The sequence below is a fragment of the Eucalyptus grandis genome, chromosome 7 (assembly GCF_016545825.1).
Source record: "Eucalyptus grandis isolate ANBG69807.140 chromosome 7, ASM1654582v1, whole genome shotgun sequence".
NCBI classification, from domain to species: Eukaryota; Viridiplantae; Streptophyta; class Magnoliopsida; order Myrtales; family Myrtaceae; genus Eucalyptus; species Eucalyptus grandis.
In genome coordinates, this window is record NC_052618.1 from 45813309 (window position 1) to 45830112 (window position 16804).

General features: G+C 39.3%; 2 protein-coding genes across 2 annotated transcripts; one reads left to right on the plus strand and one right to left on the minus strand.

Annotated features, from left to right (window-relative positions):
- The first annotated feature begins 2028 nt into the window (after nucleotides 1-2028).
- On the plus strand, nucleotides 2029-6455 carry LOC104453709. The gene is made up of 7 exons (XM_010068316.3): nucleotides 2029-2300; nucleotides 3331-3576; nucleotides 3687-3742; nucleotides 3997-4075; nucleotides 4163-4301; nucleotides 5736-5849; nucleotides 5950-6455. The coding sequence occupies exons 2-7, from the start codon at nucleotides 3416-3418 to the stop codon at nucleotides 6139-6141; spliced, it is 741 nt and encodes a 246-aa protein (XP_010066618.1). The 5' UTR covers nucleotides 2029-2300; nucleotides 3331-3415; the 3' UTR covers nucleotides 6142-6455.
- A 690-nt stretch (nucleotides 6456-7145) lies between these two features.
- Nucleotides 7146-16346, minus strand: LOC104453710 (protein ESMERALDA 1). Its single transcript, XM_010068317.3, has 10 exons — nucleotides 15760-16346; nucleotides 14430-14499; nucleotides 13257-13324; nucleotides 13045-13133; nucleotides 11876-12073; nucleotides 11093-11297; nucleotides 10841-11008; nucleotides 8944-9111; nucleotides 8672-8862; nucleotides 7146-7928 (listed from the first exon to the last, which is right to left on the minus strand). Exons 1-10 carry the CDS (start codon nucleotides 16132-16134, stop codon nucleotides 7766-7768), a joined length of 1695 nt encoding a protein of 564 aa, XP_010066619.1. The 5' UTR covers nucleotides 16135-16346; the 3' UTR covers nucleotides 7146-7765.
- Between the last annotated feature and the right edge of the window lie 458 nt (nucleotides 16347-16804).

The window sequence follows — 16804 nt, forward strand, 5'->3', positions numbered from 1 at the left end:
ACTCAATCTTGGTAGGTGAATTCAGGGAAGGATTCGACCCAAAAAATTCAAGGAAGGCCCAGGTATGGCCCAAAGAATAGGGAGGCTAAGGATGGCCCAGCTCCCCCGAGGTCCGCATGTCTATCCAATTTATTAGAAAGATAGCGATCTTAAATATGCATAGAATTCTCATGAGAATTTATTAAATGAATGATATTGCAAGTTTTAGGTTAATGCTAAAACAAACGAGACCCATAAATTGGATGATTCGCCTTTTAAATCGTCTTAAAAGAAAGTGCCACGTCATTTAAAGGAAAATTTCTGATCTACAAGGTTTTAGTAGATGTAGCATTGTGTACTTCGGCAAATTAAAAAGGTCCAATGTCTATCTCACATTAATTAATTGTTTTTTTCCTATACTCTTGAATTTAAGGTCGGTCGACATAGTTCCTAAGCGGTTGTCCCTTGAAATGTAGCCGGGCAATTGAAATCGGTAATTTCATCCTAGTGCTACAAATAAGATGAAGCGATCATGTGTTTGATACAATGTGAAATTCAAGGATATATCATCCATGCATGTTCTGGATTCATTAATCATTTGAATATTACCACCACACAAGAAAATCTAGAAAATCAATCATCGATTTGATTTGAGGATCTCTACTAGGTCGATTTCACTAGAAAACTGAAAATAATGATAACAAGTGATTGAGTTCAGTAGAAAATTAAGAAAAATGAGAAATAATTCTATGTTTTTCTAAGCATAATAATCTTTTTAATTTTCTATCATTTTGTGAAGGTAGCATTGTTAGATTCCTCATTTGTTTTGGTTTTATTTTTCTCAACTTTTCTTTTTGGCTAATTTGAGTAGGGCGCGCATGATAACCATTTTCATTTTTCTATTTTTCTATTTTGGGAATAAGTTTAAAACAGAAATTCGTTTAGTAATGCAATTTCATTTTAGTATTTCTGAAATAATTTTTTAATATAATAATAGGTTTGAAATAGAAGTGATAAGTAAAATTTTTGTACTTTTCTATTTCTTAAACAAAAATCAGAAATAAAAACTCTTTGCATTACTCGCCTCATTATTAGCTGGCCGCCTAGAAGGGAGAAATTTTTTGTTGTTATCAAATGAATTTCTATTCCAAGAATAGAAAATTATTGTCATTATCAAATGCGTACTTTTACTTAAAAACTCATCCAGAAAACAGAAATTATGGCTAGAAATTGATTTCTAAAATAAAATTGTCATCGTTCGAGTACAAAATCTCTAGAAAATTGATAATAATTGAATAAAACCTTGAAAAGGGTCTATGCCAATCTATTAGTTGCAAACATGACATAAAAGGAATATCCTTCCCTCAAAGAATGATGCTAACTGGGAAAGAAGTTTCGTGCATCTTTGTAATTCTAAATATTTTACGACTAAATAATGACATCTACCTACAAAATATTTTGCTAGATTGTAATTAGCACTTATTGTATCATTTGTTGCATTCAACTTCCGGTTAAATTTTCCCTATCATTTAAAAAAAAAAATCAACTTGATTTAGCCCACGACTACATTTATCCGAGTGTGCAATGCCTTTTAAAAACTCAACATCAAGCATTAATCCGATAAAGATGGTTAATACATAGAACTTTCGGGTCTTACTAGGGAGAGACTATGCTTAATTTCCATGTTGAATGAAAATACTTCTAATTTTGAAACGCTCGCTTAATTACGATCGAAATTGAGATATGATTAGCTCATTAAGACTCCGTTTATTTCACGAAAAGTAAATATTATTAAAAAATGTTTTCTTAAAATGATCCTTCAATTCAAAACGTGTGGTCACCCCATGTGACTATTCCCGCAAGAAAGAAAATTCCGAGTTTCGTCTCCTCGTCGGCCGCCAAAAGAAACAGGGGAAAGTTCCGCGGCGTTTGTCGGGACGCGGGCGCGCACGGTGGGAGAGCGCTGACGTGGGAGGCGGCGATTGGGCGAGGGCCGTGCTGACGCCAGTCCGACACGGCGCCTTGAGGACGAGACGCGCCATTGGAGTTGGGGGGGGGGGGATTGGAGAATATGCGGAGACTCCAGCGAGGAAGATTCGTCGTCTCCCGGAGAAACGTCAAGAAAAGAAACGAAAAGAAAAGGCAAAAACGCAGACGTAATATTCGCATCTCGGGTTCTCTCTCCGTGCATTGATGATTCGCTCCCTCCCCCACAAACTGAAGCTCGGCCAGCGGAGTTCCGGTCCCTCTCTATATATATTGAGCCCGAGCTTTCTCTCCTCCGTTGCCCCCCCAACTGCTTCCGAGCTCCATCTCTCCAGGTTCTCTCTCTCTCTCTCTTCTTCTTCTTCTTCTTGTTTTGTTTTGTTTTTCTTTTCTTGATGGAGGGAACAGTGCGCGGTGGAGGACCCATCGTGGGTTTCTGTTGGCGATCGTGATTGTGGCCCAAGTTCTCGTTTTTATCTTTTTTGGTGGCTGTGGGTTCGATTGGGAGTTCCGTGCGTTTGTTTTGGTGGGTGGGTTGAGTGGTTTGCTTGGAAAAAAGAAACGGGAAATTTATGGGTCTGTTTCATGTGGCGATGAATTCGGGCAATGTTGGTTTACTGGGGCTGGGCAATGCTGGTCTTTTTTTTTTACTTCGAAAGGTGTGACCCCTGTTTTGTTGTTGTTGTTTTATTTATTTATTGGGATCTGAATGTGGTTGGGGTGGAGTCATGAAATCTTGAATGGAATGAAGTCTGATGCTGAGCTCTTGATGCTCAAGATTTGATTTTTGGATTGGCTGTTTGAATTTGGACTTGGTGTGACTGCCTGCATACAGAGATAAGCTCCATCATACTTTATTGGGTTTTTAGTACAGAAGGTTGAGGATGGATGGCCTTACTTTGCTGGTTCCGGTGAGTGGAGTTTCCCCTTATTAGAACGAATCGAACCTCACAGTACTGACAATTTGATTGGAATGGCGACAGAATTGGGGAATCGGGGAGATTAGCTATACATGGTTGTGCTCTTCCTCAGCTCAAAAGTAGTGTGTCTGGTCCATGTTGTCGTCGAGATTAACCTCTTCATCTTATGGTCTCGGGTGCACGAGGAAAATTAACAATCTGCTAGTGGCAAGAATTGTTTCATTCCTTCTCTCAATTTGGTGATGACTTGGTGTAAATTTGGAATCTCTACCATTAGGTATTGTCTAGGTGTAGGCCTATTTAAGGAAAGGAGCTTGCTTGCTAATGTGAACTGATACAAGGCTTCTCCAATCCAAGTGAAAGCTCCCATTAGCATTTATTTTTCCTTGAGAGGCGAGTTGAGGTAAATTGCTCTGTCTTGATTGTGCATTTTGTGCCATTGCAGACATTGAGCGGTTGGAGCGCAGCAGCCCATTGATGCCAGCTGGTTGCTGGCGGATAGACTGATTTGAACCATCACTTGACGGCTTATGAGTCCCGAGAGTACATCGAACTCCAGGAAAGCCTTAGAAGGTGTGCATGGGGTACATGTCATGCCTCATGCCCCATTTGCACTCGAAGAGATTAGCAAGCATGGGGACTATCCTCAATCAAGTTCAAGAATTGGACTAAATCAGCAGCTTTTTGTGCAGTAAGTTTAACAAAAAAGAAGACAATCCAAGAAGATTCTTAAGTGATGTTTGTCAGTAGGCTTAGCCGATGTATATGCTTCTATTCTAATTTGTTTTAAATACTACGCAGGCGAGTATGGCAGCAAAGACCAGCATGTTTGAGGCCTATCCAATGTTGCATTCACGGTATGGCAGAAAATATTTCCATCTCATACCTGGGTTTTCTTTGCCGTTATACTTTGTACATGATTGAGAGCATCTGACCCTGGTCTGAGAGTGCTTACATGTATTTGTGTCACCTACCAAATCAATAGCCTATCCATCCCCAAAGTTGAGGTTGTTAGCTGGAGGAGCTGAAAAATGTTTTCGGATTTTCTTTGCTAATACAAAATTCAGCACGCACTCTAAACTGCTCTTCAATTTTTTCTTTTTTTTGGTAGGCGATCGCCATCTTGCAGAAACAGTTGCAAATGTGCTCACATCCCTTCCTTTCATTGCTCTCGGCATGCAAGCACCAAGGTGATTGGCTTACTAATGTGTTCAATCGATCCATGTTATTATTATCTTTGGATTGCCGTTTCTGATGATTTTGGATTATACAACTAGGAAGAATCTCAATACGAAGCTCTATGCTAATTCGTTAGTTGGAGTTGGAGTTGCATCATCTTTGTATCATTCTTCAAGAGGGAGGTTGAGGAGGTTTCTTAGATGGGTTGACTACACAATGATAGCCACTGCTACTGTGGTGAGTAACTGGTGGCTAAATATGATTCCCCATACTCTGTCTCAACTAATGAACAAAGTCCATATTTATCTGTTGGCCTTCTCACTATTTATTGAGTTAAATGATAAATATTGTCAATTCTTATCATGACTTATATGTCTTGTGTATGACAAACAAACGTTAGCTTTTGGTAAGATAACTAAATGGGTTTAAGAGACTGTTTATACACCTTCGTGATTTGGTGTTAAATATATTGCGTGGCTTGTGAATTTCCTGCTCCCCGATTGTTTTGTACCTACTTCACCTTGATGAACTTTGTGAGGTTGTGGCTAGTTCAATGACTTGGGCTTTGAACGCTGTGGTCATCTTATTAGTTGGTGCTATAGCTAGTCATGATTTACCTTGATAAACTATTACTCTTAAGGAGAAAAAAGGGAAAAAAAACCAGAATGCTCTTTCTGTTGTTTATTGAACTCTGTCGTTCTATTTAATCACTATCTCCTTCCCGGCCATACATTTTTAATTTTATCCATGTTACTACGCATTCTGACTGGGGGCACGATTGGGAGGGACTGGGGGCATGACCATGGTTTGAACTCTGGCAAGAGCACAGATGTATGGTACTCTAAACTGTATTGACCAACACGAAAAGTAGGAATATAGATGTTCATCCTTGAAAGGCACACAACGAAACTTTAAAGTTATAGAATGCCTCAGTTATTAGAATTACAAAGAAAGGAAAACATGTCAGGAAGCTAGTCAGTTATGTTTATTTTTCTCTTCTCTATGCATGCACGATGAACAGTTTCTGATTGAAATTGTCAAAAAAATCATGTGTGCTTATTATATGCTGGGCCTTACACATAAAAGCACAATCTATGAGCATGACTAAATAAAACAGACAACAGATGGAAGCTCGAGAACGGTTAAACAGCCAAAAAGAATATGGAGTGTCAAGAACATATGTGCTATGCCACCCTGTGAAATGACTGTATCAAGTTGTCCAAAAAGTGGCCTCCAGCATGTGTGTGTGCACGTGTGCCTGAACACACGGTGCAAAGTATTGGTTCCCTTACTTTTTATCATTTCTTTTTACAAAATTGGGGTTTGAATGCACAACAAGATTGATGGGATAATGTAAACCACCATAATAGTGAAGCGAGAATAATTTATTTTACAGAGGGGCATATGTGTGTATCTGACCACATGGTCGTTCTAGATAAGGGATGTCATGTATGCGTATCTTGCTCTGGCATGTTAATTTTGGGAAATTTGAAAATTTTGAAATATTCTGAGTTTCTTGCACTACAATTGATGAAATCCTTCCTGCAAATACTTCTCCTTTTTTCCTCTTTCGGCTGATTCTGGCCCCTGTTCTTATTTGGCTTCAGTATATTTTCAGCTATTAGCTTGCTCACTCATAATATTAATGTCTGTCATTTCTTGTTTTCCCAGTGTCTGTCCAGGGCCCTCAGAAATGAGAATCCAAAATTGTTGATGGCAGCATCTGCCGCCTTTCTTCCTGTCCAACCTCTGATGGTCTCAGCAATTCACGCTGGAATGATGGAGGTATAAAATTTAAAACCTGGTCAATAACAGTGCCATGCAATGTAAAAATACAGCAAATTCTTGCCAGTTTTGTGCATAATTTCTCCAAGTGATGTTGCAGGTAGCATTCGCAAAAAGAGCATTGGAAGATCCAGAATTAAGGATGGCTCACAATATTCATAAAATGTCATCGTTGCTGGGAGGTGCCCTTTTCATTGCTGATGATGTCTTTCCCACGACGCCATATATTCATGCCGGTTGGCATCTCGCTGCAGCTGTCTGTGTTGGCACATGCAACAAGCTTCTGGAGTAGTGTGTTCCATTATCACCTATACGTTCAACTGCCTACGTTTCAAGAGGAAGCAACGACAACCTCAGTACCCCTCCTTTTACAAAATTTATGTAGAAAGAGATGGGAAGCCATGTAAAACTGCTGCTGCTGCAGGTTCCGGTCAAACCCGAATCAGGTTTACCATGTAGAGTATTTTTCATGTCTAAAGTAGGAAGTAAGCCATTCTTCCTGTCCGTCGAGCTAGGCTTGTAACTATAGTGAGTATATTTCTTAAGTTCCAGCTCAACTATCGTTGTTCTGGACTCTAATGGTAAAAAGGACTTTCATTCGTCTAATCAATCGTGCCAAAGTATCAATTGTTGGAGCGTGCACAATCTTAACTCTCTATAGAGTGACAAGTATCTGGTGAAAACACGTAAACTCTCAATTTCCAAATTGTCGTGTCTGAAATCACATTGGAGTGTTTTGGAACAAAGAAATGGAATTTTGAGGAGTGTGTCCGATCATGGGCACTTGCACGAAAGATAGAAAAACCTTTTAGTACTGAAAGTATCGAAAAGCAAGTGGCAAGTTAGAATTAGCTCATTTTTTTCTTCTCAGGGTTTAAAATCATACATTTTCACTGGACCTTTGGTGCATGGTTCTCGACTTCTTGTCCTACCGCAGTTTTGGCCCAGCCAATGTTAATAGTTTTATTAGGGCTTTCTTTCACCTTCTCTTGGAATGCTCACCCGGCTCTCCATCCGAAAGTTGCTCCTCTACTCGTCCAAGGAATGGTACCAGCTTCCTCATTCCATGGTCGCATAGATCAAGTTCTGGATGAGTCAAATCTCCAGAGAAACCATCAAGTGCTGAGCATGGGGGTTACTGAACTGAGTATCTCGAACTCATCATCATACCAGTTTCCATAGAAAGGGATATTGTAACAATTCCCAGGGACACTAACCATTATCACGCGAGAGAGAGCTCCCACTAGATCACAAAATGAGGCCCGAGCTTATACAGAGTCAACGGGAAGCGGCAGGTTAAAACTCAACAAATTTCTGTCTCCATTAGAATGAATTGGAGCATACAGCTCAAGAATGAAATATCTGCCAAATGCAGCTTACAAGACTATCACGAAATGCAGTAATATCTAGACACAAAAAAATCTAAATGAGTGTTACAGAAATAGAAATTAGGACCCTGATTCCTCACAGAAGCTACAAAACCTCTTCAAGTTTCCCACTCTTGCGAGACTAGCAAACTCCTAACAATGTACAAAATGGCAGAACCAGGGCCTGAACCAATTGATGTGTCAACTTAATTTCAGTGTGTTAGATGAAGCAGCTCCGACGGCAACACTAAAAACGCTTGGTGAGTGAGCGGAGCAGCAACTCCAGCAACAGATATATGATGTTGTTTGTGGTCACAATTGGCATGATTTGCAGAAAGATCCAACTCCCCCTCAGCCAAACACAGGAAGATAATGGCCGATGTTGCCTCCAATAAGAACTCTTATCTTCCAAATTCAAGTGTAAACTGACCCTCTCGCTGTACAGAGGGAAAGAATGAAAGAATACAACACCCCAAGGGAAATCAGAAGAGAGGTAAGCTTGTGAATTGTAGGTACAGGGGAACACCACTAAAACTTTGCCCAAGTAAATCACGTGGCTGATGACGATCTAGAATCCTCTGTTTTGTTTCTGTGACACATACAATCTGGGCACGGGAAACTATATATAGAATCATTAGGCCTTTTGAGCTCAAATCCCTTGGAATCACTGTGAGAACGCATATTCAGCATTTGCCGCTTGAAATTTTTCCATCTGGAGAACACATGAAAAGAGTATTGAGTTACATTCCACAATACAACTAGCTTGTTCAGGCCAAATATGGGCCACATCAAAGAAACACACCATTCAAGCTCTTTTATCCAATGGCATTTGTTTATCAAAAGAGTCTTTTTCAGTCTTGCATACTTAATTCTCTCCGGCAAACTATTCAAACAGTCAACAGTGCTGTAAAGCAAGTCAGCACAATGACCTGACCGGTTTTATAGGCATGATTTACAAAAGAATGATGACAGAATTCAGCCAAGCCCTAAGCTGAACTCTGGTTATTCCAGCTCAGTAACAATTAGCTACAGTTCCAGGTTGAAGAAAACGTCAACCTTACACTCTGTCCAGCAGGTTCTAAATGACGTTTGGTTTTGCCAGATCCACATTTAATTTAAGAGATGCACCATCTCAAAGGGGAAAATCATATAAATACAAGTACGGACTACAGAGGCTTTATTTGAATTCGTAAACCCAATTTTGATTGTTGTTGCCCCTGTGCCTATCGCACCCTCACAGGAATCCTCCCAGATGAAGCATTATGGAAGGATTCCCGAGATGCATCTCTTCATTTTATTTCAGGCCTTCACCGCAAAGATGTTGTTTAAAAAGGCTTCCCTAGGGATGGCATGCATTGTTGTTAAATTTCCTTCATTTTAGATTGAGCAGTCCATACACATTATGATAGTTCCTGAAGGACACAGGCTTAAGGATCTGTAGCATTGAAGACATACCCGAGATTGGGATTATCGAAGATTAATGCCAACTTCCTTTTATCAGGCCTAATTGTCTTGGAATGTCCACCATACATGTATCGTCTGTGGCCCAACAGAAAGTGAGGAAAATTTCCTCCTTGAGTTGTTACAAAAACTTCACTATGAAGACATACAGTGTAGTCTATTGCAGCCATCCTGGAAGAATAGTTCTAGAAGCATAACTGAAGTCAAAATAGTGATGTCATAAAAGTCATTACCAACAAGACACGTTAAAATAAAAAATTTCTAACCTTGAATGGAGCTAGTTCCTCCTCAGATGCAAGCATCTCTTTAGTCTTCAGCTGGGGAAACATTTCCAACAGGGGTGCCATCGTCTTCTCAGCATTATATATCTTTCCAGATGCTAAAAAAATAGATGTGCTTTTGTCAAAGCCCATTCCCCTAAGCATCAAGCCCACCTAGGAAATGCAAGCAAAGACACAAAATTAGATACATGTATCCTTCAGAAAGTTGCAACTGGTTACAATCTTAAAAGGACAATGGAGAGGATGCAGAGTCCTCATTGCTATATGACAGGAATCATTGTCCTATAAAGGCAAGGAAGACAAATGAGAAAGACTGTTGCCCGAACAAGTTAAATGTCCACAAGTTTGTTAGTCATACTTTTTTCCCGTATCCACACTATTCCCTAAAGCAAAGAACTCAATGGTTCTAACATAGAACAGTCTCAGGCTTAAAATTCCCACAAGCTCCACAGAAAAAATCAGAGAAGTTCCGGTCTCTTATAGTTTTATATGTTCCTTTTTGTCATCTCATGCATAAGTGGCGTGGTGAACAATAAGGAAAATAACTCTTCACAAGTCACATAAAGGATAAAATTAGATTAACCACAGTAATATCATCTTTTCTCAAGTTAAATTGGCACAATAATAGGACCCATGTTACTTGTTAACACAATGCAACATTTTGATGAGATTTACAGTTTCTCACCAAGCAAATGCAATGCCTAGAAAGATATCACCGCAAAATGACCCTATAAGTAGATGCATTTGTAGATTTGCTCAAGTAAGGAACTTACTAAGATAAAACTTTAAAAAAGTTTCTCCTCTTCAGTAACTGCAAGATCTTTCTTAGAAACTCTTTGATTTCACTGGCCTAAGGTTTCAGACGATTGCCCCATTTTACCATGATAGTTTACTACACAAACACATTTAGGAACATCCAGAACATAGTAGCACTGCATGAGCCAATGGTTCTCCGAGCCAACAATCAGAAAGATAAGTTATTTTAAGTGTATTCTATGTTTTGTGTGTAAGTGAACAAATGTGAACAGGGAACACAATATGGCCAACACAACAAATCAAACCTATTGGATCTTAATTTAAAGCATGAAACTCAAAATTTAGCTTCCCCATAATTTTGCACTGATTCCAGATTGCATAAAGGAAAAATTAAGAACAAATCCAAACCCCACAGTCATATCAGTAATTCAAAATCTGAACTGGTCCTGACAGATTCACTTAGTTTGGTACTGTACCACTCCAGCCCCTTGTCTAGATCAATGCACAAGAAGGCCAGGGAAGCCAAGACTGGCTTTCGTTAGGCCAAAGGGATTCAAAGAGAATGGAAGGAATTTAAAGGAGTCATTTGCTAATTGACTTGTTTGGTTTGTTTTAGAGGAAGGAAGAGTAATGTCTCGGAGGGATTTCACTCTTCACCAGAATCCCTGCTAATTCTCTGTAGTTAAGTGATTTTTATATCATCCCTGGTAAGTATAACAAATTTCCTTCCACTTCCGCTTTCTTCTCACAAATGCCAATAAACACAGTGAACCACTTAATTCATTGTTTTCTAGTCTTTTCTTTCCCCTAATGATGAGCTTGCACCTTCCCCTTCTTTTTAAATCACTCCATCTGAATTATACTATGATGATAATCACCCATAGCATGAGAGTTCCCAATCCAGCCCCAGATAGTAGCCAACAGGACACAAGCCAGAAAGAAATGGCAAACATGTCTTGCTGACAAACATCTAAGTCTGAGCATATATACTTTACTCAATATGACCTCCTGCACCTTCCAATGTGACACCTCTAAACAAACTAGATTTCATCATAGCAACGTATAGAGCCCTTTAACAATCTGTAATGTAGCATTCACATATTTACTAAAAGAAACTAGACCTTACCTCTAAAGGAGTGAGGGGACATTTTCCGTTTATCCTGATAGATCCAGGACGTATGACCCGACCAGGTTTTGTGAACTTTCCTCTCCAACCTTTTTCCCGTGCAGCAATCATATCTATTTTTTCTTGCTCCCCACCATCAAAAACACAACAAGAAAAAGCAACCATGTCCTGTACATAGACTGCTGTTAACAATCATACTAAGCAAAGAGAGAGAAAACCACACCAAAGCGCTTTTCATGCAGTGGAGCTGACCTCCTCAAAGCGAAGATGAACCGATATGTATTTTCCACCATTTTTCGCACTGTGCTCTTTCATTCTAGCTACCAAGCTTTCGCCCAAACTCAATATAGGAGTTGCAAACCTTAGAGCTTCATAATTTGCCAAGCATCTAAGCCGCTGTACAGCTGGAGGAGCATCAAAGGATAATCGATTTGCAAATGGAGAAATCCGTATAACCCTGTTTTATAAGCATTGCACAATTAACAACTAATTAAAGTCATAACCACAAAGAAATCCATAATACCCTGCTTTATTTAGTCAATATTACATCCTCATGATGAGAATTTATTAACATATTAGCAACTAGCAAGTTCCATTAAAATAAATGCATACAGATTTTATGCCTTCTTGTTAATGCTACATTAACATGTTCTCCATGAATAAAAAGATTGACAAAGCACTGCTTGCCAATATATTTACCATATGGATTTCATCCATCATGCAAACCAATGCATAACATTAATAATGCAAAATTTATTTCAAGTATGTTGAGCTAAATCACTGAGATATACTTTATTGACGGTGCACTGCTCTCTGCCGCAGAAAAGGAAAAGAGTATGGATGAACCCTCTCCTCAGATAATAGAATGTCGACATCAAAAGAAAATTTATACAATGGAAAAGACAGAAGCACTCAGCTTCATTCATTTCTAAGCAAATTATGACAGGCAAAAAAAGTAGGCATTGTAACATGAAGGTTAAAGGAAATAGTGTCACAGAAAGAGAGGTGAATATCAAAGTCAAAAGCGAAACTAACTTTTCCTCCAGTAACTTTGGGAGAATTGCATCTTTGTAATATCGAATGGGTGACCATGCTTTAACTCTGAAGTTGTAAACATTGGTCATGTTGTTGTCAAACCGATCCATTATATACCCAGGAATCTCATCAACAATGCGCACGTCATTTTCCAAGGTTTTAATGAAGGATTCTTCATCATAAATTTCTTTGAATTTGCTGCATAGATATAATCAACTGTCAGATAATTCTAATGAGTGCAAGAATCCCACTACAAAAGCATACTGTCCACCAAATTTATGATGAAATGAACTGCAAGGTCTAGATAAAAGCAAAATATATAATTAAAGCCAATATGAGCATTTCCTCGAATCGATTCTAACAATCTGATTTATAGTGGGAGAAGCCCGACTTAACCATAAAGAATTTCATTGGGCAAATTACACAACCTGATTGCAAAAAAGGATGGAAAAAGTTGAAGCATTGTCGAGCTCGCATGCATAAAAGAACCGAAAAATTCCTTAATTTCTCTTTAGGATAAGAGTACAATCAAAATCAGTCTGAACACAATGCAATCTGATAAAGCATAACAGAATTAATGAATAATAAAGATTTATTCTTAGAATAATTCAAATATCTATCAAATAACCCTCTAAAAATCCATGAATCATTTCTTAAGTTTTGAAACGTACAGTCATAGAATCATATGATACGGAGTGCAATTCACACAACCATGGCCATAATTCCTTAAAATGTTTGTCGTCGCCTGAACAGATCATCTATAGGTCATGTCATGGCATTTAACTATATCTCCAGAATTCTTTTTTTCTGATAAACAATGAGACTAAGATCATGGTACATCAATTTTCATGGAAAACAGACACCTGAGGAAAGGTTGTCAACATGCTATCTAAAATAGCTTCAGAAACAGAAATACTACAAAACACATCTCATTACTAGGTAGGGTCATAATCCATCCCTTGTATACCACTGTCATATTGTGTTCCAACCAATTTGAAACAATATTTAGGTGAGGCATCAACTAACAGCTAGGTAACCTAATATGTGCTTCAGTAATATACTGAAAATGCAAGAACTAATCTTCTTCAGATGAAAACATAATCAGAAATAATGCATGGATGCAGAATACTTTATTAACAAAAATGGAAGTCAAAGAGGCGTTGTCATACCTTGGATCTCTCCAGATGCTATGAAAATGAAAATTGGGGATAACAAGGGTTGCATTAAGAAAACCAGCAACAGCAACTGCATTGCATATCTATAAACAATAATGATAACTGAGTGCCATATTGAGGTTATTACATTCATAACTTCACAAGGGGGCAGCAATAAAACAAAATTACTCGGTGTATATGGTATATGAGGTTTAAGATGAACCTACCGAAGTCCTCTGCTGATTTAAACCACCATTTGCCTCAACATATATGTAACCATTTGATTCAGGTAAACCTATAAGAGGTCAAAACAATAACAAAGAAAAGATCAACTGTTGAATAACATACCAAGTTGAGAGGAAAAAAAAATGTCTGTTGAGGTTCTTCCAGCTTGCTAATTGCAAACATGTGAAAAATATCAGTAAAATAGATCACAAGAACAAGGAAATTACAATCAAGCAATCACTACAATGACAAGGATTGTGATACATGCTTGGAAGGACGAAAAACATGAGTCCATACACACTGGTAGTGGTAAAGTCAGCTTCAAATTTGATGATATCTCCTAAGATTCATTTAAACACTAATGGCTACCGACAATAAGGAAAATATCACAACTGCTTTCCGGTGGTAGGTGAAAGAAATTGTATTGCAAGCATATTCTACGAACTTCTGATATCCATACCACCTGATAGAAGATCTACTTGAAGGCTCATAATCCTATAGATATTCAGCAACGGAACTATATTCCAGCAGCATCTTATCTATGTCATCTCAGAAGTAATCATGATCAATATTGTATGAAAACCTCATGTCTTTAGAAAGCAGGAGACAATCTTCAATGTATTCAAAGTCTCAAGTGCTCTAGAAGGTTTATTGCCATCCATTGATAAAAATAATGTATCTTAGCTAAAGAATATTCATAACTTAGGCTCATTATCATCCATTCACATAAATAGATTTAAAATTATATTTTTAGGGCAGAGCTTATTCATTTCCGTGGAAAACATGAAAACAAATGCGAAATCAACATGGACTGGTTCAACCATTAGCTGTGTCCCAGGGCATATGGATATAACTAGGCAGCAAGCAAATACTTAAAGGAGTTACGAAAGATCTGAACAAGTCCACTAATGATGGAAATTCATCAGAAAGTTAACCAGAATGGTCAAGCATGCATGAAGATCTTTGAGAAAATGCAAAGAACATTCCAAGCCAAACTGAAAAGCGATGTGAAAGGAAGAGATGTGAGATGAACACGTTGAACCTTGAAAAATAATGCTCAGCAAAATGTAAAAAAGGTGGAAGAAACAAGAAAGCATGTGAAAAATGGCAAAATCAGGGGACAAAAGAAACACAGCATGAATGACCACAAAAGAACTTAGACATAAAGTGATTACCTCCAGTAGACTGGTTGATACACGGTTTCCACTCACCACCTTTATAGGAGTGTTTCCATATAGTCAATATCTGAATTAAAATGAAAACATCCATCAATATTTAAAAGCATAAGAACTGGAAATAAAAGAATATACAGCATGAGGCAACACTTCAAACAAGCAGATCTGAGAATTTCCAAAAGCTAGGACAGACCACACAGATACATCGACAACACTATCTGTAATACCAAAAAGAATATGGTTGTAACTCATGCTACAGATGCAGTAAATTTAACTCAAAAATTAAATTGAATTAACAACAACATAGTGATCAATCATGCACGGGAGGGTGTGCTATGGAAAAGAAAGCAATTGCAACACTCAGGACAGAGAAGGATAGGCTAAGAGAAATCTCCTCAAAAACATATTTGGCATTAATACACTAACAAGATAAGACACAGCAACCTGTTTTAAGGTGCATTTCCAAAGTGAAAGAAGTCTTTCCAATCTAGACAAATTGTATTTTGATATAGCAAAACTTGCTTGGTGTTGTGACCAAGAAAAATTTCAGTGGTCCGAGGATCTAGACAAATTTCACATCCTCCTAAAAACAGCAAAAGGTTGCAACAGAGTGCAATGGACCAGACAAAGCCAGAGATGATTCTCAAAGAAGTGGATTTGTCTCATCTGATATATGCTTTCATGACCACAAGAAGTTCAAAGCAACCAATGAACACAATATGCAATACGAAAATAAATGTCATAACAAGCAACATAGTCCGTCAATTTGTCCGCAATTATGTTGCCAACCGTCACCATCGCCATGAATGATGGCTAAAATTGTCCTAACCCCGACAGACACAGATGCAACTAAGTACACACTGTCAACCACTTACGCTTCCAATTGTTATCAAAGACCAGAGAACTGTAAGCACAGAAGAGAATTTAGAAAATAGAACAACTGGACTAAAGCTTAAAAGCTTCAACTTTGAAAAAGAGTATTCTTTGAAAGTGCAAATCTGTACCTACAGCATGCAATGCAATGGCATGTAATTCTCAAACTATTGCATCCTCCCACTAACATTTTATCACGCCAAATTCAATATCACTGGCAGACAAAACACAGACTAGATCAAATCTCGAACCTAAAAGCTGAAAGATTCACTCGTTCCTCGCCGTCCACTAACTCGCAGATTCACCGAAATTCACCCGATAATTCGGCTAGAAACACAACAATCTCACAGGCGTTCCCAAAGACTGCCTCCAAATCAAATACCACCCCAAATCCAACACCAAACCAATCGATCGCACCGAGAGAGAGAGAGAAAGAGGAAATCGCCGAGCAACTGACCGCATCGGCGGACGAGTTGTCCGCGTCCATGTCGGGGCGGAGCTTGGCGTACAGCTGGGGGCTGCGGTAGACGGAGCCCGGGGCGGGGCGGTGCTTGATGACGGGGACGACGTCGAACTTGACGGTGCCCATGTAGAGGAGCATGCCGGAGATGTAGATGAGCGGGGCGAAGAGGAAGACGCCCTGCCTCCGGAGGAGGCACGAGAGGAGGAGCCAGGCGACCCGCTGGGCGAGGGTCCGGCCGGGCTGCTGGGCGGCGGCCGGGGTGAACCGGCCCTTGGACCGGCTATGGCGGTAGCGCGGGGACCGGAGCGGGGAGCCCGGCGGCGACGGCGTCGAGTGTCCGCTGCTCGGGAGCCGATTGTACGCGTGCATAATAGAGGGATCCGACGAGGGCGCGGGTGGGGCCCGGCCCGGATCTTCCCGCTCGCTCGCCGGAAATCTTCCTTCACATCGCGCGCGGCGGCGCCGCCATCGATTCCGGCGAGCGGATTTCCGATGCTTCGTCGCGGTCTAGAGAGAGAAAGCGACGGGGAGAGAGAGAGAGGGAAAGCACGTGGTCGGGGAGGAGAAAGGTGGTGCGGCCAGTTAGGACTTTCAGAGGAGGAAGGAAAGTATTTTTTATCTTTTTTTTTTTTTATTTTTGCTTCTGCTCTCTGTCCTTTTTTGGAATTTTTTTCTTTTATTTGGAGATGGGAAGAGTTTTATATTGGAGAGAAAATAAATAAAAGGAAAAGCAAGAACGTATGAGTGAATTTTTGTACTTTAGAAATCTGATTTAAAAATTGTTCAATGCGTGAGGACGGAGTCAATGATTATCATCATTTGGGGATTGGTAGGAAAAAAAATGAAGCCGCCCTTGAGGTGTCGTCCGGAAGCCACCATAAGAAGATGTCTGTTTTGCTTTTTTTTTTTTTTTTTTCTTTATTAATTTTTTTATTACTAAAACCCCAAATCACGATACCTACCTTTCGTTAGTTTATGTTAAATTTTACGGTAAATTATTGAATTGAATGATATGTTATAATTGATGGGTGTATCAATT